Source organism: Carcharhinus amblyrhynchos, chromosome 7, assembly GCF_965287045.1.
Source record: "Carcharhinus amblyrhynchos chromosome 7, sCarAmb.v2.hapA, whole genome shotgun sequence".
Classification (NCBI taxonomy): Eukaryota; Metazoa; Chordata; class Chondrichthyes; order Carcharhiniformes; family Carcharhinidae; genus Carcharhinus; species Carcharhinus amblyrhynchos.
In genome coordinates, this window is record NC_137330.1 from 104,506,591 (window position 1) to 104,528,137 (window position 21,547).

At 43.1% G+C, this 21,547-nt stretch overlaps 2 protein-coding genes across 3 annotated transcripts in view; one reads left to right on the forward strand and one right to left on the reverse strand.

The window, feature by feature from the left end:
* ak9 (adenylate kinase 9) overlaps positions 1–11,144 on the reverse strand; it is a 341,329-nt gene extending 330,185 nt beyond the window's left edge. Inside the window, exon 1 of the mRNA XM_080193447.1 lies at positions 11,087–11,144. Within this exon, the coding sequence (XP_080049573.1) occupies positions 11,087–11,095 (9 nt within the window). The 5' untranslated portion in view covers positions 11,096–11,144. The remainder of the gene's footprint in view (positions 1–11,086) is intronic.
* Positions 11,145–11,478: 334 nt separating this feature from the next.
* Positions 11,479–21,547, forward strand: part of fig4a (FIG4 phosphoinositide 5-phosphatase a) — a 129,079-nt gene continuing 119,010 nt past the window's right edge. Inside the window, exons 1-2 of one of the 2 annotated variants that reach the window (XM_080192891.1) lie at positions 11,479–11,547; positions 19,819–19,956. In XM_080192891.1, the coding sequence (XP_080049017.1) occupies positions 19,894–19,956 (63 nt within the window). In that variant the 5' untranslated portion in view covers positions 11,479–11,547; positions 19,819–19,893. Of the gene's footprint in view, positions 11,555–19,818; positions 19,957–21,547 lie in introns of both variants that reach the window. The other variant, XM_080192892.1, reaches the window with a different exon arrangement.

The window sequence follows — 21,547 nt, forward strand, 5'->3', positions numbered from 1 at the left end:
AAGTCTCACAACACCAGGTTAAAGTCCAACAGGCTTATTTGGTAGTAAAATCCACTAGCTTTCGAAGTATTGCTCCTTTGTCAGGTAAGTGGGAGTTCTGCTCACAAACAGGACATATAAAGACACAAACTCAATTTATAACATAATGGTTGGAATGCGAATCTTTATAGGCAATCAAGTCTTAAAGGTACAGACAATGTAAGTGGAGAGAGCGTTAAGCACAGGTTAAAGAGATGTGCATTGTCTCCAGACAGGACAGTTAGTGAGATTTTGCAAGCCCAGGCATGTCTTGGGGGTTACAGATAATATGAACCCAAGATCCTGGTTGAGGCCATCCTCATATGTGCGGAACTTGGCTTTCAGTCTCTGCTCAGCGACTCTGCGTTACTGTGTGTCATGAAGGCCGCCTTGGAGAATGCTTACCCGAAGATCAGAGGCTGAATGCCTGTGACCACTGAAGTGTTCCTCAACAGGAACAGAAGTCTTGCCTGGTGATTGTCGAGTGGTGTTCATTCATCTGTTGTCGTAGCATCTGCACGGTCTCCCCAGTGTGCCATGCTTGGGACATCCTTTCCTGGAGCGTATCAGGTAGACAAAATGTTGGCCAAATTGCAAGAGTATGTACTGTGTATCTGGTGGATGGTGTTCTCACATGAGATGATGGCATCCATGTCGATGATCTGCCACATCTTACAGAGGTTGCTGTGGCAGGGTTGTGTGGTGTCGTGGTCACTGTTCTCCTGAAAGCTGGGTAGTTTGCTGCGGACAATGGTCTGTTTGAGGTTGTGCGGTTGTTTGAAGACAAGAAGTGGGGGTGTGGGGATGACCTTGGCGAGATGTTCGTCTTCATCAATGACATATTGAAGACTCTGGAGAAGATATCTTGGCTTCTCTGTCCGGGGAAGTACTGGACGACGAAGGGTACTCTGTCCACCATGTCCCGTGTTTGTCTTCTGAGGAGGTCGGTGCAGCTTTTCGCTGTGGCGCATCAGAACTGTCGATCGATGAGTCGAGCGCCATATCCTGTTCTTATGAGGGCATCCTTCAACGTCTGGAGATGTCTGTTGTGATCCTCCTCATCTAAGCAGATCCTCTGTATGCGGAGGGCTTGTCCATAGGGGATGGCTTCTTTAACTTGTTTAGGATGGAAGCTGGAGAAGTGGAACATTGTGAGGTTATCCGTGGGCTTGCGGTAGTGAAGTGCTGAGGTGACTGTCCTTAATGGAGATGCATGTGTCCAAGAATGCAACCGATTCCAGAGAGTAGTCCATGGTGAGTCTTATGGTGGGATGGAACTTGTTGATGCTATCATATAGTTGTTTCAGTGCTTGTTCACTATGAATCCAAAGGAAGAAAATATCATTGGTGTATCTAGTGTGTAGCATTGGTTGAAGGTCCTGTACAGTGAAGATGTCTTGTTCGAAACTGTGCATGAAGATGTTGGCATATTGACGAAGATGAACATCTCTCCAAGGCCATTCCCACATCCCCACTTCTTGCCTTCAAACGACTGCACATCTTCAAACAGACCATTGTCCGCAGCAAAGTACACAGCCTTCAGGAGAACAGTGACCATGACACCACACAACCCTGTCACAGCAACCTCTGCAAGACGTGGCGGATCATCAACACGGATGCCATCATCTCATGTGAGAAGACCATCCATCAGATACACGTTATCTACTTGATACGCTGCAGGAAAGGATGTCCCAAGGCATGGTAGATTGGGAACTCCATGTAGACACTATAACAACAGATGGATGAACACCGCTTGACAATCACCAAGCAAGAGTGTTCTCTTCCTGTTGGGGTCACGGGCATTCGGCCTCTGATCTTCGGGTAAGCATTCTCCAAGGTGGCCTTCACAACACACGATAATGCAGAGTCGCTGAGCAGAGACAGACAGCCAAGTTCCGCACACATGAGGACGGCCTCAACCAGGATTTTGTCGCATGTCACATTATCTGTAACCCCCATGACTTGCCTGGTCTTGCAAAATCTCACTAACTGTCTGTCTGGAGACAATACACATCTCTTTAATCTGTGCTTACACTCTCTCCACTCACATTATCTGTACCTTTAAGACTTGATTACCTGTAAAGATTCGCATTCCAGCCATTATTTTGTAAATTGAGTTTGTGTCTTTATATGCCCTGTTTGTGAACAGAACTCCCATTTACCTGACGAAGGAGCAGCATTCCAAAAGCTAGTGGATTTTGCTACCAAATAAACCTGTTGGACTTTAACCTGGTGTTGTGAGACTTCCTACTGCCTTTACAGGTGTACATTGATATGTAAGGATAACATGAGTTACAAAATTTATCTTAATGTTCTTCGTGAGTGCATAGTCCATACAAACAAATAGGTTTGACATCCCACATGCTAAAACCAAGATACCAGCCAATCCAACTTCTATGAATTTCTCATCAATTTCCATTACATTGTGAGCCCACTAGTCTCACTGGAACTCTGACCTTCACATGAGTTTTTCCAAACCTCCTCTCAAACAATACACCTTGGAACCTCCTCTCCAACAATGCTTTCTTCCTGATAACTTCACCAAAGATCCACCTACAAGAATTCAACCTCTCCTTTCGATATTTCTGCTATGGGTCGCATTCAAGCTTCCACACCATTGTTTCAGGTATCCAGCCATGTTAACAGAACACTATTGTTTCATAAGAACATAAGAACATAAGAAATAGGAGCAGGAGTAGGCCATCTAGCCCTTCGAGCCTGCCCCGCCATTCAATAAGATCATGGCTGATCTGTCGTGGCTCAGTTCCACTTTCCCGCCCTCTCCCCATAACCCTTAATCCCCTCTCTTATCAAGAACCCATCAACCCGCTTCTTAAAAATATTTAGCGAGGCAGCCTCCACCACTTCAACGGGCAGAGAATTCCAGAGATTCACCACCCTTTGAGTGAAGAAGTTCCTCCTCAACTCCGTTCTAAACCGCCTCCCCTTTATCTTGAGGCTGTGCCCCCTAGTCCTACTGTCTTTTTTGAGCGGGAAGAGTCTCTCCACCTCTATCCTATCCATCCCATTCATCATCTTATACGTCTCAATGAGATCTCCCCTCATTCTTCTAAACTCTAACGAGTACAAGCCCAGTTTATTCAGCCTCTCCTCATAGCTCAACCCCCTCAACTCCGGTATCAGCCTAGTAAACCTCCTCTGCACTCCCTCCAGGGCCAAAATATCCTTGCGCAGGTGCGGCGCCCAAAACTGCACACAGTACTCCAGCTGCGGCCTCACCAATGCCCTATACAGCTGCAGCAAGACCTCCCTACTTTTATATTCAATCCCCCTCGCTATGAAGGCCAGCATCCCATTCGCCTTCCTGACCACCTGCTGCACCTGCAAGCTGGGTTTTTGCGACTCATGCACAAGGACCCCGAGGTCCCTCTGCACCGTCGCCTGCTGCAGTTTTTCGCCACGTAAGTAATAGTCCTTCCTACCATTCTTCCTACCAAAGTGGACCACCTCACACTTGCCAACATTAAATTCCATTTGCCATTTCCTGGCCCATTCGCCCAGCCTATCTAGATCCTTCTGCAGACTCTCCACACCCTCCGCACAATTTGCCTTTCCCCCAATCTTGGTGTCATCAGCAAATTTCACAGGCTGTATTAAGATATTGCCAACCTTTTGATCACTCTGGCTTCTCACCTAGTCAATTTTAAATCTGGTTCTTGCAGTTGTCTCTTTAACTCAGAGCTCTTGTCTGTTTTTTACTTGAATTCTCCTGAACAGGACACTGTTCAAATTCCTATTTTTTTCCCTTCTAACTTCAGTCTTCCTGGTACTTTCAATTTTGTCCTTTTCTCTGCTTTCTGGGATTTTTTATTTGTTCTTTTGGGAAATCAGCTTTCTGAAGTTCCCTGTCTTGTATCCAACTTCTCCAGGCACTAACTTACAGCTAATTCAAAACTTCTGGCTGTTCCACTGTGGCCCCTGGTTGCTATGCAACAGCCTTGTTTTTCTAAACCCCTTGTATTTGCTTTAACATTGTAAACACTCATTACAATGCAGGCAACTGAAACAAACGCCATACAAACAAGGAAACACAAAACTCAGCTTACTTGAAACTATATCCTATTTCTGATACCCACAAATACAAATATAGATCACATTAAACTACCTCTGTTTCCTGACAATATCATCTACAAATTCTGAAGCATACCCTGCACACAACAGTCTAGGTTATTAACATATGTCAGGAAGAGCAAGGATTCCAACACTGATGCTTGAGGAACTCCAGTATAAACCTTTCTCCAATCTGAAAAAATAATTATTTATCATGACTATGCTTCCTGTCACTCAGCCAATTTCTTATCCATGTTCCCTTTTATTCCATGAGCTAGAATTTTGCTTACAAGTCTTTTTGAGACCCAACCAGAAACTCCAAGGTCTTTAAGAAGATAGCCTAGACCCTAAGTTTTTACATTTGAATTTGGCATGGGTGAACATTAGGTGTTTCACTCCAAGTATATTTTAAGTGACCCACTAGGAAGGTTTTATCAAACAAAGTTTATTTAATAACACAATTAAAGTATTATAAAAAGATTTAGCATAACATTTACCAAATACAAGAATCAAACATGATATAGTATTAACCTTAAAAACTCGCTGTCTAAGATGTTCCAAGTCAAACAGCACCCCACAAACATACACCCTTTTCTAGATTTGGCACCAAAAATGCATAGGCTCATATGATGCTGAATTTTCAGCTTTTAACACCTGGTCCTTTGAATGCTGGGTTAATACTCTAAGAGGGTTCCCAGTCCTGGAACTTTTTTAAAAAGCCTCTAGAAAGAGACAGGGAGACAGAGACACTGCCTGCCCCCTACCAGCTTCTAACAGTAACTCACAGATAGCAGAATTTGCAACTCCAGAGAGAGGGGAAAACAAAAGTCACTGATTTCTGTCTCAAGTCCAAACAGCATCTGAGAAAAAATGAAACTAAAACATTGGGCTTTTCTATGGAAAAAAAAACTGTCCCCAAATATCACCTGACCTGTCAATCATGATCCACCCAACAATTCCAAAAGGGTGGTAAAACCCCAGGATACTGCATTAGTCCAGATTAAAAATAAACATGATGTCCATTACATTGCTTCAGTAACTATCAGAGGGCACTGGCTGCACACAAAACAGTGCCAGAATAAAATGCCAGGAGCTGCTTGAAAAACCTGCAATGAAACATGATTAAAATACATTTTTTAAAGGCATGGTATTGTCACAGTTTGTTCTGTGGCACTGTATGAAATGTCTAGTGAAAATCTACATATTCCACATGAACAGCATTCTTCTATTCAACCTTCTATTTAACACCTCAAAAACTTCCAGCAAGTTATTTAAACATGATTTTCCCTCAATGAATCCATGCTGGCTCTCCTTAATTATCTTACATCTATTTCACTGATTTTATCCCAAACTATAGCTTCCAGAAGTTTCCCTGCCACTTATATCAAACTGACTCGTCTGTAGTTGCCAGCATAATCCTTGTACCTCTTTTTGAACAAGTGTGCAAAATTCACCAATCTCCAGTCCTATGGCACCATCCATAGAAAAATTACAACATGCTACTGTGCAGCGGGACCTGGAGGTCCTTGGGCACGAATCGCAAAAACTCAGTCTGCAGGTGCAGCAGGTGATCAAGAAGGCTAATGGAATGTTGGCCTTTATCACGAGGGGGATAAAATATAAAAGCAGGGAGGTCTTGCTGCAACTGCACGAGGCACTGGTGAGGCTGCAACTAGAGTACTGTGTGCAATTTTGGTCTCTTTATTTGCGAAAGGATATATTGGCCTGGGGGGAGTACAGAGAAGGTTCACCAGGTTGATACCGGAGATGCGGGGGTTAGCTTATGAGGAGAGATTGAGTAGATTGGGCCTGTACTCATTGGAGTTTAGAAGGCTGAGAGGTGATCTTATAGAGACATATAAGATAATGAAGGGGTTAGATAGGGTAGAGGTAGAGAGATTCTTTCCACTTAGAAAGGAAACCAGAACTAGAGGGCACAGCCTCAAAATAAGGGGGGTCAGTTTAGAATAGAGTTGAGGAGAAGTTTCTTCTCTCAGAGGGTAGTGAATCTCTGGAATTCTCTGCCCATTGAAGTGGTGGAGGCTACCTCGTTTAATATGTTTAAGTCACGGGTAGATAGATTTCTGATTGATAAGGGAATTAAGGGTTATGGGGAGGAGGCGGGTAAGTGGAACCGATCCACTTCAGATCAGCCATGATCTTAGTGAATGGCGGGGCAGGCTCGAGGGGCTAGATGGCCTACTGCTGCTCCTATTTCTTATGTTCTTATGCTCTTATCCTTGCATCTAAGGAAGACAGGAAAATTATCACCCAGTGCCTCTGAAATTTCCACTTTCATCCCACCCAGTAACTTTGGATGTATTTCAGCCTATGCCTTATCAATTTGAAGTAAATACATCCTTTCTACCACCTCTTCCTTTCCATCCGTAAATTCCTCAAATGTGCTGGTTACCTCCCTTCTTACCTCAACTTGGGTAGCATCCTCTTCCTTTGGAAAGACAGATGAAAAGCACCTCGACTACTTCTCCTGCCTCTACATGCTAGACTCCTGTTTTATCACTATTCACATTAAGAAGTGTCACAACAAGCTTTCAAAGCACTGCTCCTTCATCACATGAGTGGGAATTGTATTCACAAACAGGACATATATAGATACAAACTCAATTTACAAGATAATGGCTGGAATGCAAGTTTTTACAGGGAATCAAGTCTTAAAGGTACAGACAATGTGGGCAGTGCTCCGAAAGCTTGTGGCTTGTGCTACCAAATAAATATAAGAACATAAGAACATAAGAAATAGGAGCAGGAGTAGGCCATCTAGCCCTTCGAGCCTGCCCCGCCATTCAATAAGATCATGGCTGATCTGTTGTGGCTCAGTTCCACTTTCCCGCCCTCTCCCCATAACCCTTAATCCCCTCTCTTATCAAAAACCCATCAACCCGCTTCTTAAAAATATTTAGCGAGGCAGCCTCCACCACTTCAACGGGCAGAGAATTCCAGAGATTCACCACCCTTTGAGTGAAGAAGTTCCTCCTCAACTCCGTTCTAAACCGAAATATGTTGGACCTTAACTTGGTGTTGTGAGATTTCTTACTGTGCTTACCCCAGTTTAATGCCGGCAGCTCCACATTACTATCACTAATGGGCCCTACTCTTTCTTTTACCACTGTTTTAGTATTTACATGCTTATGAAAGACTTCATAATCCCATTTTATGTTAGCTGCTAGTCTCGTTTCATGCTATCTCCTTGCTTTTACATAGAAACATAGGAACTAGAAGCAGCAGTAGGCCATTTAGTCCTGAAGTCTGCTCTGCCATTCATTTCAATCATGACTGATCATTGAATTCAATATCCTGATCCCCACTTCCCCCGTATCCCTAAATCTCTTTGGCCCCTAGAGCTTTATCTAAATTCTTCTTGAAATCAGATAATGTTTTGGCCTTAACGACATTCGGGGTTGTAGTAAATTCCATTCATTCACCACCCTCTGGGTTGAAGATATTTCTCCTCACCTCAGTTCTAAAAGATTTATCTGCTATTCCTCAAATTATGACATCTGGTTCTGGACTCCCCTACCATTGGTAACATTCTGTCTAAATCAACCCTGTCGAATTCTGTTAGACTTTTATAAGTTTTTGTGTGATCCCCTCTCACTCTTCTACAAGCCAGTGAATGCGATCCTAACTGACTTAATTTCTCCTCATATGACGGACTTGCCATCCCAGGAATCAACCTAGAAAACCTTTGCTGTACTCCGTCTATAACAAGGACATCCTTCCTCAGATAAGGACACCAAGACTTTGAGCAGACTTGAGAAATAGATGCTGAGATATTTGGTGGAATTTTCCTAATGATTAAGTTCAAAGTGCCAAAAGAGGAAAAAAAAGGGAGAGCATGGCACTCAGTGCACAAAAAGAACCCGGATGCAATTCTCGCCACTGGAAAGTGAAGGAGAATCTCCCAGTAAACTAGAAGTGCTCCTCCCAACCCTACGCCTCCATGGAAATTGAACACACCCACCCCCCACTCATTGTCAATGGCTCCCTGTGCCGGCTCCCAACCCCCGTCAATCACTCCCTGTGCTAGTCAATTCCCCCCCTCACCCTGCCGATTTCTTGTTGTGCTCCATTGCAAATCACTACTCCTGCAGAGCTTCCCCTTCCTTCACCACCAATCACCCACTGTCTACAGAGCTCCCAAAGAACCAATCTCCACCCCTGCAGAGAACCCCACTCCGATCACCACCATCTGCAGAATTCCCCTTCCCACGCCGATCACCACATCTGCAGATCTCCCACCTTGCTGCCACCCCCCACCATCATTTCCCCACCCCCACTCAGGCCCATTCCCTTGCCACCGCTCCTGGCACAGTTATGGCATATAGTGGGCAGTGTCAGCAGGCACTTCCACAGGAGCACTTTCCGGCCATGCCCCTGACCACCTGGGGGGCTTCAATGTCCCCAGTGATGCCATCTTGTCTCGTTTCTGCTGATAGAGATCAGCTGTGATTTTCACTGATGTAAAGCTCGACTAGTGGAGAGGTAAGTGTAAGTGAGCCAGGACAATGCCCCGGAACTCCCTAATGATATGTTAATCATGTCATTAATATTTAAATCGGCTTTGCGCACTTACTGAGCGCAAAGCCTATTTTGCTGACAAAACAGGGCCGGTAAGATTGGGTGAGGCAAGAAATTGGGCACGAACCTGATTTTCTGCCTCTCACGCAATTTTATCACCTCGTCTCGCCAAACAACAGGCAGGACTTGGTTGTACCCTAACTGTCATTATGGGTGAGAAAACAAGTGTGATTCACACCTGCATTTCCGGCATGAATCCAATCCCAATTTTTGCACACTTAAATCATTTTTGGGGGGAGGGGGAGCCTTGCACTGTGTCTGAGAGGGATGGGCCCTAAACATGCCGGCAGACTCAGCTTCACAGAGATTGGGTGCTAGTTTTAACGGCAGGACCATCCCAATGAGTTTCCCTTCAAAACTCCCTACTTCATGCCTTCCCTCGTGACCCTCTCCCTATTTGCCCCTCTCCCTCAAGCCCCATGCCCTTGACACTGCCCTGACACCCTGGCAGTGTTCGTCAAGCTGTGCCAGCCTGGCAGTACCATCTGGCACCTTGGCAGTACTCATCTGTCAGTGCCAACCTGACAATGCCACTTGGCACCCTGACAGTGTTCATTTGGCACCTGGCAGTGTCCATCTGACCAACTTGGCACAGTCAAATGAGCACTGCCCAGCCACATCACTGACGACCTGGGGGCTTCAATGGTCTCCTGCCCTCACTGGGATGGGAGGATTGTAATGGGATTTCACACAAATGCTGACACACTGGAACTCTCACCCATGATTCTCTAACCCTGCAACACTCCAACACAGCCGATAAGATTGGGTGAGGCGAGAAATTGGTGGCCATTGTTTCCTTGGTTGAACAGTCCAGAACGTGGGTCACAGTTTCAGCATAAAGATTGGCCATATAGGACTGAGGTGAGAAGGAGTTTATTCGTAAGAACATAAGAAATAGGAGCAGGAGTAGGCCATCTAGCCCTTTGAGCCTGCCCTGCCATTCAATAAGATCATGGCTGATCTGTTGTGGCTCAGTTCCACTTACCCGCCCTCTCCCCATAACCCTTAATCCCCTCGCTTATCAAAAACCCATCAACCCACGTCTTAAAAATATTTAGCGAGGCAGCCTCCACCACTTCAACGGGCAGAGAACTCCAGAGATTCACCACCCTTTGAGTGAAGAAGTTCCTCCTCAACTCCGCTCTAAACCGCCCCCCCTTTATCTTGAGGCTGTGCCCCCTAGTCACTCAGAAGGTTGTGAATCTTATGAGTTCTCTACCTGAGAGCTGTGGATCAATCATTGACACTATTCAAGGTTGATATGAATAGATTTTCTAATTTAAGGAAATCAAGGAGTATAGAGAATGGATAGGAAAATAGAATTGCAGCTGAGGATCACCTAGTTCTTATAAATAGTGGATCAGGCTCAAGGAACTGTGTGGATTACAATCCCTCTGAATCAGTCCTGGGTTGACCTTGACTCCAATTTTGATTATTGAAAGACAGGAGAACTAAAGACAGGCAACTAAAACATTGCAGAAGATACAGGGTCATATGGACTCTAAATGTTAACTGTGTTTCTTTCTGCAATCTCTGCAGATGTTGCCAGAGCTACTGAGTTTACTCAGCATTTTCATTTTTGATTGCAGATGTTCAGCATCATTTGTAATGGAGAAGTCCCCACTTTCAATGTTTGTAAACATAGTTTTGCCCTCAATTGCATGTTTAAAATAAAAATATGGGGGAACAACATTAATGGGAAGTTCACAACTTTTTTTAGTATTTAATATAGTTTATGTTCTTCTTCTACTCAATATTAATTTGCAGAATATTTTAAAAATCTTATTCTATATTTCATTCCAACGGACTATTCATGGTTTAATAACCTCAGAACTCCAGGCACAATACAAGCAATGCTGTGCAAAATACAAGTAATGCATTGTAATTCACATGTGTAGCACACTGGCTGCCTCACTGCACCAGGGAGCCGTGTTCAATTCCCGGCTTGGATCACTGTCTGTGCGGAGACTGCATGTTCTCCCCGTGTCTGCATGGGTTTCCTCCGGATGCTCCGGATTACTCCCACAGTCCAAAAGACGTGCTAGTTAGGTGCATCGTCCATGCTAAACTTCTCTTTGAGTGTCCCCGAACAGGCACCAGGAGTGCGGCGAATCGGGGATTTTCACAGTAACTTCATTTCAGTGTAAGTAAGCTTACTTGTGACACTAATAAATAAACTTTAAAACATATTACGAGACTCCACGAATATTCAACAAAGTAATAAAAGAATCTGGTCTTGCGCTCGTGCTCCTCGCGACGTTAAACTCGCTCGGATGAAAAGCGTTCAGCGATCGGTGAATTGCATTCATTGCATGCAGCATTCGATTTTGCAGTTATAGTTTACACACACTGGCTTTATTTTAGTATATAAATTATCGCTTCACACGACGACCATTACCTCTCCCATAGTCAGGGTGCAGCAGTGATTGAATCAGTAGCTATAGCAACGCTGGCAGGAGGGCCGGGGAAAGGGGAGAGGCGCGCAAGCGCGGCGCAGCGCTCTCTGGGAAGTGTAGTCCTGCAGCTGGACTGCAAATCCCACAGTGCTCTCTGCCTCTTCCCACAACATCATCACAGCAGCGGGGACGAACAACTCTCGGGAATGGTCCCCCTGTTTCCGCCGTACCCACGGGATTAAGGAACACAGTTTCATTTCCTCTCGCGGCTTGGTGAAGGGCTGAATTTTGCTCAAGCGATTGCACCCGATAAAAAAGGAAGGAAGAGGAGAATTTTGGTACCTGGCATAGGTTTGTCTCTTCGGTGTCCTGTAAGTGGGTCAGGTCTTCAGCGTCGGAGTCGGATTCGGATTCGGATTCTTCTCTCTCGTCGTTTGCCCACAGGATATTGATAGATTTCATCGTGAGTGGTACAACGGCTTGTAATTACCTGTAGAAAGTACCGTGAAGACGGAGGAAAGGAAGTTGGGGGAGGGGGGGGATGGGTGCTGTCCTTGGCGGATAATTATTCACCAACCGAATATATTTGAGGGGGGAGGAGGAGTGACTTCTTCAGTTTGGGTTATCAGTTGAATTCTGAGCAATTATTTTTGGGGTTAGATTCCCACTTGCTGTACCAACTTTGTGTTTCCTCTCTTTTTCTCTCTCTCCGACCCTCCTTCCTCCTCCTCCTCCTCCTGTCACTGTGAAGCTTGAGCACCTCCGGCCCGGACCGTTGATCGTTGGCAGCGCGCGAGTGTTCAAACTGGGCGCTCGAGCGGCTGCAGCGGGGGGGGGGGGGGGGGGGCGAGGGCGCGGGGCGGCCCGGAGTGGTCAGCACTGACGCTTGCTGCAGCTCTCAGCATCCTAATGACCATCATCCTGGAGTAACTTCATGCAAGGAAGTGTCAGATTCTTCACTTGCTCAAGAATAGAACAGCTGAATATGTATTTATTTATGTATTTTAAAGGCCTGAAACTTGTAAATGTTGACATTCAGAGGGACTTACCAGAGTGTGAAGGTTCAAAAGGCATTTTTGCCCTTTTATTGCAGGGGGGCTGGATTGTAAGAGTAAGGAAGTCCTTGCTAACAATGGTAGAGGGGCTTCCTTGAGAAGGGGAAGCGTCGGCTGCGCCGTTGGGAAGGCCTGCATCTGAATCATGTGGACCAGTGTTCTTGCAAACTGCATAACTTGGGAAGTAGAGATGGCTTTAAGCAAACTGGTGCAAGTGAGGGTTCAGTTACTTGGAAAATTAGGAAGCAAAAGGTGGAAAAGTTTATGTTTATTTATTAGTGTCACAATCTGGCTTACATTAACACTGCAATGAAGTTACTGTGAAAATCCCCTAGTTGCCTGCTCAGGTACACTGAGGGAGTATTTGGCATGGCCAGTGCACCTAACCAGCACGTCCGTGAAAGAAAGCCAGAGCACTGGGAGGAAATCCACACAAACACGGTGGGGGAAACATGCAAACTCCGCATAGGCAGTGACCCAAGCCGAGAATCAAACCCGAGTCCCTGGCGCTGTGAGGCAGTAGTGCTAACCACTGTGCCATCGGATAAATGGAAGGTATGCCGGTTAGAGGTTGATCTGTGTGTCAACACAACTACAGGTAGGAACAGATTGAATGAAAGTTGCATTATCCAAGTACTCATACAAGACCCCTATCTGGGAGGGTTCCAAGAATGGAAGGTTTAATAAATCAGGGATGTATGAGGAAACGATAGAATAGGATAATGAAGGGGATGAATGTCATATTGTGGCAAATTCCAGAGTTGGAAACAACTCTTAAAAAAAATCAATATTATTTATCTGAATGCAAGGACCTTGGGTTTTTTCATTTGTTTGTGGGACATGGGCCTTTATTAATCCCTTTCATTACACAAAGCCAAATCTAAAAAAGCCTGTTCCTGGGTAGATTCCACAACATACTGCTCTAGAACGCAATCCATGATGCATCTCACAAATTCTTCTATGCTACCATTGCCAGTTTGTTTTGTCCAATCAGTATGCATATCAAAATCTCCCATGATAATTGCAGTTCCCTTCAAGCATGCCGTTGATGTTTCCCCATTTATGCTCTGACATTTTGAGAGGTCACACTTTGGGGGCCTTGTCCCTATTCATGATTTCAACTCAAACTGATTCTACTTCGGTATCTACTGCCTTTATATCATTGGTTGGCCAACATTTATTGCCCATCCCTAGTTGCCTTTGAAGGTGATGATGAGCTGTCTTCTTGAAACGCTGCAGTCCGTGTGCTGTGAAAATCCCCTAGTTGCCTGTTCAGGTACATTGAGGGAGTATTTGGCATGGCCAGTGCACCTAACCAGCATGTCCATGAAAGAAAACCAGAGCACAGGGAGGAAACCCACACAGACACGGTGGGGGGGAGGGGGTGGGAGATCCTGAGGATGTTGACAGTATGGGATTCAGTGATAGTAACATCATTGAATGTCAAGGGGTGATATTTAATGTCTCGTATTGGTGATGGTCATTGTCTGGCATTTGTGTAATGCGAATGTTACTTGCCACTTGTCAGCCCAAGCCTGGATATTGTCCAGATCGTGTTACATTTCAACATGGACTACTTCAATATCTGAGGAGTTGTGATTGTTGCTGAGCATTGTGCAATCATTGGCAAACATTCCCTACTTCTGACCTTATGACCGAGGGAAAGTCATTGATGAAGCAGCTGAAGCTAGTTGGACCGGACATTACTCTGAGGGACTCCTGCAAAGGTGTCCTAGAGCTGAGATGACTGACCCTCTGCAACATCTTCTAATGATTCCAAGCAGCGGAGAGTTTGCCCCCTGATATCCATTGATTCCAGTTTAGACCCCCTTGATGCCACACTCGATCAAATGCAGCCGTGATGTCACGAGCTGTCACTTTCACCTCACCTTCAGAATTTAGCTCTTTTGTCCGTTTTTTTTGAACAAAGGCTGTAATGAGGTCAAAAGTTGAGTGACCTTGGCGAAACTCAAACTGGACGTCTCTGAGCAGGTGCTCAGGTGCAGTGAGCTCAGGTGCTCATTGGGCAGGTGCTGCTTGACAGCAGTATTGATGACCCCTTCCAATGTTATAGAATTCCACTTGTAGCTTGAGGGTGAATGCCATGGGTCCATAATAGGGCAATTATATTGGTATGAGGGAAGAGTTGTCTGAAGTGAACTTGATAAGCTAAGATGTAGGTCAGCAAATGAGCAGTGGCAGATATTCTAACAGCTTGTTCAAAATGTTTAGCAAGAGTTTACCTCAATCAGAAAGAGGCAAAATCCAGGGTTAACAAAGGAGATCAAGTATCATGTTAAATTGAAAAGCAGGTTATACAAAGTGGCAAGGGATGGTGGTAGACCAGAGGACTGGAAAGATTCAGCAGAAAAAGGCTACATAAAAAGTTTATTATAAGGGAGAAAATTAAGCTTGAGAGAGAACTTGCATGCAACATTAAAACAAACTGTAAGAGTTTCTATGGATACATAAATAGGAAGCAGACAGCTGAGGTAAATGTGGGATCTCTACTGAATGAGGCTGGCGAATTGATCACAGCAAACAAAAATGGCGGACAAAATAAATACATTTTTGCATCAATCTTCACTTTGGAAGACATTGAAAATATTCCTGGATATCAAATGAGCCGATTTCAAATAACATGGCAGAACTTACAAAAGTCCCAATCACAAGGGATAGAGTATTAAAGAAATTCTAAAAGGTGGGAAGTCGCCAAGACCCAATGCACTGCGTGCTAGGGTTTTAATGCAAGTGGCTGCAGAGATAATGGACCCATTGGTTGAAATTTTTTCTAACTTGCTAGATTCCAGGAGGGTACCAGAGGATTGGAAAACAGCTAAGTTCCTTGTTCAAAAAGGGAAACAGGCAGGGAACTATAGACTGATTAGCTTAACATCTATTATTGGCAAATCAAGGAGGAAATAGCCAATCATTTCGGAAAGCTGAATATAATCAAACCTAGTCAATATGGATATATGAAAGGTAAATCATGTTTGACAAATTTATTCATATTCTTTGAGGGTGTAACAGGGAGAATAGATAGAGGGGAACTGTAGATATAGTGTATTTAGATTTCCAAAAGGCATTTGCTGCATAAAAGGCTGATACATAAAGTAAGAGCCCATGGAGGGAATGTGTTAGCATGAATTGAAGACTGGCTGTTCGACAGAAACCAGAGTTGGAATAAATGGGTCCTTTTCAGAGTGCAAAGATGTAACTAGTGGAGTACCGCATAGATCAGTTCTTGGCCCGTAATTGTTCACTACTTACATTAATGACATAGAGGAAGGAACAGAATGTAAATTTGCTGATGAAACAAAGATAGGTGGAAGGGCATGTTGTGATGTGGATATTGTGATTCTGCAATGGGATATAGATAGATTGGGAAACTGAGCAACAGCCTGACAAATTGATTTTTGATGTAACAACACCAATATAATTTGCTTGCTCCTATGCTGCATTCCATGACTGATAAAAGCAAATGGCCTACTGTTTTCTTAACTACCCTTTTCCCCTGCTCTGCTGCCTCAGGGATTTGTGAGTAAGTACCCCAACATCCATTGTTCCTAAGCTTCCTAGTGTCCTTCCATCCATTAAATATTCCCTTACCGAGTTACTTCTAAAGTAAATCACCTTGCAGTTATCAGGATTAAATACCATCTGCAACAGCTCTGCCCATCTGACCAGCCCATCTATATCTTCCTATAACCTTCACTGTTAATCGCCCTACCATTCTTGGTGTCATCTGCAAACTTACTTAGCATTCTTCTCTCTCTCTCTCTCTCTTCCCCCCGCCCCCCCCCCATTATCATCTAAGGTAGTTAAGAAGGCAGGAGGACATTTGCTGTTATCTACCCCACAATGTCATTAATATCACTTATTTAAGGGACCTACCACTGAACGGTGAGTATGCCACTGACACCAGCCGCTAATCACTCAAACAGCCTTCAACCACCACCCTTTGCGCCCTATTACTAAGCAAGTTTTGGATCCATCCCACCAAGTTTACCTGAATTCCATATGCTGCAACTTCCTTAATCAGTCTCCCATGTGGGATTTTGTCAAAGGTTTTTCTAAAATCTGTTTAAACTAGATGGCTGATCCAGTTCTGTTTCTGGTCAGTAACACCCAGGATGTTGATAGTGGGGGATTCAGCAATGGTCGTGCCATTAAATGACAAGGGACAATAGTTAGATCCTCCCTGGTTGGAGATGGTCGTTTGCTGGAACTTGTGTGGCACAAATGTTACTTGCCACTTGTCATCCCAAACCTGGATATTGTCTGGGTCTTGCTGTGTTTAGACGTGGACTACGGTATCTGAGGAGTTGTGAATGATACTGATCATTGTGCAGTCATCAGCAAACATACCCATTTCTGACCTTGTGATGGAATCCTGCTAATTTTAGCAAGTTCCTTCTTATTCTAGTGTTGGTCCACTCTTGGGTATTTACTGATGTGCAATTTACATCATAATATCTATTCCATAATGAAGTACATGCTGGTGAATCATCTATTTCAAATTCACAGGATCCTTACTAAATCTTTAGCAGTTTTTAACCCTAATGTAAATTTAATTTACTTTCAGCATTATCATGCTAGTTTGCAACTTGGGTATAATATGAACATAGGAAAATTTATAACCCTTCAAAGTACTCCGTTTTTATATTAACCAGACATATTTTCTACTTCCTGCACTGCCCAAGTGAAGTGTTATTATCTGATTCAATTTATTTTCTGGAAAATGGCCCATTACATTGAGCAGATAAGAAGATAATTTCATGGAATCTAGGCATTGCTGGTTAGATCAGCATTTGTTGCACATCCCTAATTGCCTTTAAATACAGTCCTGGTAGGAAGGGAGTTTGGAATAGCGAGAAAATTTCAAGTCAGAATGATCTGTGACCTGAAGAGGAACTTGCAAGTTGAGTTTGCTGTCCTGGCCCTGTTTGATAGAAGTCGCAGCTTTGGGGGCTACTGTTGAAGAAGCCTCGGTGAGTTGCTGCACTGATCCCACTAGATGTTGACCGTGGGAGAAATCAATATTTAAAGGTGTGATCAAGTAGGCTGCTTTGTTTTAGATGATGTTTGGCATCTTGTATTGTTGCAGATGCACTGATCCAAGCAAGTGGAAAGTACTTTCACATTCCTGAATTAGAGAAGGTTGAACAGTCTTTGTGGAATCAGGACTTCAGTTATTTATTCAAGAATTCCTAGTCTCTCTCCTTCTCTTGTAACCACAAAGGCTGATCCAGTTAAATGTCTGATCAACGGACATTGACTTGGCCTACGTGGCTCTGATCCCACGTCAAAGAATTGATCAAGCACCAATAAATTCTGTTCATAATAATGTATGCAAAAGCCATAAAATATGTGCATGTTTGAATGGTAACTGAATCATTAAATTCCACCAATTGAATCAAGTTTGTGCTGAACACTGAGATTAAAACATGCAACCTGAGAAAGTGGAGTCCCACACTAGCCTTCGGAAATTAAACAAAGGAAATTACATAGGCATGAGAATAGATTTGGCCCAACTAGGGTGGGCAGGAAGGCTGAAAGGTAGAACAATGGATGAGCAGTGGCAGTTGTTCAAGGAGATACTCAAGTCCTCACAACAAAAATATATCCCAGTGAGGAAGAAAGATAGTAAAGGATGGAAAAAAAAACATCCATTGCTAAACAAGATCAGGACAATACAAAGACACAAACTAAGATATACCATATTGCAAAGGCCAGTGGCAGGCTGGAAGACTGTTTTTGTTTGAAAATTTCTCAAAGGGGGAACTAAAAAAGTTATAAAAAGAGCTAAGGTAAGTTATGAAAGAAAACTAGCCCAAAATATCAAGAAAGTTAGCAAAAGGTTCTATAGGTATATAAAAGGGAAGAGAGTCACTGGGGTGAATGTTGATCCCTTGGAAGATGAAACCAGAGAGTTAATAATGGGAAACACTGAAATGGCAGAGATGCTAAATCAATACTTTGCCTCAGTTTTCATGGTTGAGGACACTAGTACCATTTCTATAGGAACAGGCAAGTCAGAGGTAATAGAAAGGGTAGAACTTAGAATAATCAACATCAATAGGGAAAAAGTACTCAGCAAACTATTGGGTTTGAAGGTAGATAAGTCCCCAGGTTTAATGGCCTGCATCCTAAGGTATTAAAAGAAATGGTGGTAGAGAGAGTGGATCCATTGGCTATGATATTCCAAAATTCCCTCAACACAAAGGTTCCAATGGATTGGAAAATGCTAATGTAACATCCTTATTCAAAAATGGAGGGAAGCAAAATGTGGGAAATTACAGACCAGTTAGTTTAACATCTGTTTTTGGGAAAGTGTTTGAATCAGTTATCAAGGAAGCAATATCAGGACATTTCGAAAGTCAAAGCACTATCCATCAGAGTCAGCATGGTTTTATGAAAGGCAAATTATGTTTGACTAATTTGCTAGAGTTCTTTGAGGATGTAACAAGCAAAGTGGATAATGGGGATCCTGTAGATGTAGAATATCTGGACTTCCAGAAGGCATTTGATAAGGTGCTGCATTAAAGGTTAATTCACAAGGTTAGATCACATGGAATTGGGGGTAATTTATTAGCTTGGATAGGTGACTGGCTGATGGACAGAAGACAGGGAGTTGGGGTAAATGGTTTTTCTTTCCCTGGATGGCAAGAAATAACTAACGGGATGCCACAGGATTCAGTTCTTGGGCCCCAGCTATTTGCAATCTACATTAATGACTTGGATACATGGATAGAAGGCTCTATGGCCTAATTGGCAGATGACTCAAAAATAGGTGGGAAGTAGCAATGAGGAAATAAGAAAACTAGCATGCAGCTACAGCAGAAAATGAAGAAAGTGAATGGATTGTTAGCATTTATAGCTAAAGGAATAGAATATAAGGGGGAGAAAGTATTGTTGCAACTATACAAGGCATTGATGAAGCTGCACCTGAAGTATTGTGCACAATTTTGGTCCCCTTATTTGAGGAAAGATGTAGTGGCATTGGAGGCAGTTCAGAGGAGATTCACAAGGTTGATTCCAGAGATGAGGGGTTTATCGTATGAAGAGGGATTGAACAGTTTAGGCCTATATTCTCTGGAATTTAGAAGAATGAGGGGAGATCAAATTGAGGTATTCAAAACGATAAAAGGTACGGATAAAGTTGACGTGGAGTGGATGCTTTCGCTGGTGGGGCATTCTAGGACGAGAGGTCCTAGTCTTAAGATAAGGGGTTGCAAACTTAAAACAGAGTTGAGGAGAAACTACTTCTCCCAAAGGGTGGTGAGTCTGTGGAATTCACTATCCCAACATGCAGTGGTTGCTGGGACAGTGAGCAACTTTAAGGAAGAGTTAGACAGATTTTTAATTGGTAATGGAAATGAAGAGCATATCAGTGATGATTGAATGGCGGAGCGCACACTGTGCCGAATGGCCTAATTCTGCTCCTGTGTCTTATGAATTTATGAAACTTTTTTGTATTACTCAAACTACTGGACTGGAGCAGCTTTAGCATGATCCCAACACAGAAGGTTGGATTTAAAAATATGCATACAAATTAGCTTTGCTGCCCTGCGTTTTTGCACTGCATGTATGCAATTTGCTGTTCAATCTACTTTAATGTGAGATCATTAAACCTGCAAAATGACTTTGCTGAAATATTTCTGTTTCTTCTGTTTCAGGTAATGTACTAACTACAACAAATCCAATTTCAGAGGATGCTGATGTAATAACATTAAGTCAGATTTGTTGCCACCATGCCAACAGTGCAACCAGTCGTTAGTTGCATACAGAAACTGGTTCTGTATGAAACTCGAGCAGTACGTTCAATTTTCAGTATTTGCTTTGTCAGTGAATTTTATCTGGTATCTATTTGTGTTCAAAGAGGACTGTAGTAAATAAGGGAAAATGAGTTATCATGTTTACCACCTTTTGAAGTGCTTCAATTTTTCCAAATGCTTTTGGCATTTAACTTTCCTCTATTTTGTATATATTGAAAGCACTTGTTTGAAATATTGTGTTGCTGCGACTTCTCTTGTATCCCATCGCACAAAAATGAATATTGATAGTTTGAATAATTATAAGATACTGTCTTAATTAAACATGCTAATCTACCAGTAGCTTAGTATTTTGGAATCACTTGGTAATGAATGAGAGCAGCAAAGATGCAAGGCGTTATACCAGATTAATAAAAGACTTTCAGCAATAATCTACGAACACTGTAGTTACTGGATGTTACTTCTAGAAAATGTAGAAAAATAATACTGCTGTTACTGCTTAAAATGGGTTGGTACAGAGGAAGAAAGAAACTAACAAAAAACAGTTTTCAGATATTTTGGCTGTTTTCCCCAGTGTTCTATAAGATGAATTTCTGAAGCATACCTGAAATTGGGGAGTAGTGATCAGTGATCATACTTCTCCATCAAAGCTGTAATGCCAGTTTTAGCTCTTGACCATTTTCATTTTGTCCCTATTGATTCGACAGGGGCGTGACCTCCATTATGCTTCCCGGAGTCGATGACTACCTCTTTCATCTTGTTGATATTGAGGGAAAGATTATTGTTGTTGCACGAGTTCACCAGATTCTCTATCTCTTTCCTGTAGTCCGTCTCATTGTTGTTTAAGATCTAACCCACTACGATGATGAAATCAGCAAACTTGAAAATCAAGTTGAAGAGGAGTTTGGCACACATAGGCATATACAGAGTATAGTAAGGAGCTGAGGATGCAGTCTTGTGGGACAGATGATTGTGGAGGAGCCGTTGTTGCTTATCCTTACTGATTGTGGTCTATGGGTTAGGAAATCTAGGATCCGGTCGCAGAGAGAGGAACTGAGCCCCAGGCCACTGAGGTTGGAAATGAGTTTTGTAGGAATAATGGTTTGAAGACTTAGCTTTAGTCAACGAATATGAGTCTGACATGGGTTTCTTTGTTATCCAGGTGTGTAGGGCCAGAGAGATGGTGACTGCTGTGGATGTGTTGTGGCAGTGGGTGAATTGTTGTGGACCCAGACAATCTGGGAGGCCCGAATTGATTCGTGCCATGACTAACCTTTGTTACTGTTGCTCTCTTGCTAGCTACCACAAAATATTCCATGGTTAACTGCAGAAATTGACTTAATCTTAGGGACATAGGCACAACATTGACAGTCTGAGGAAGTGGTTTATATGATTGCCCTCTTTCCAACTACCCCAGTGCAGGCTCCCGTCTAAGGGATAAATTATTTTCTTGATGCTTTTTAGGTCACTAGGCAAATTTTATTTTATAAACATTAGCCCAATATATGTCCACTATTCACAAGAATTAATATTTTCGTGGTGCTAAATTAAAGCTTTTGATACAAACTAGCTAAGAATATTTATTAGTCACAAGTAAGTTTACATTAACAGTGCTATAAATTCAAATCGAAGT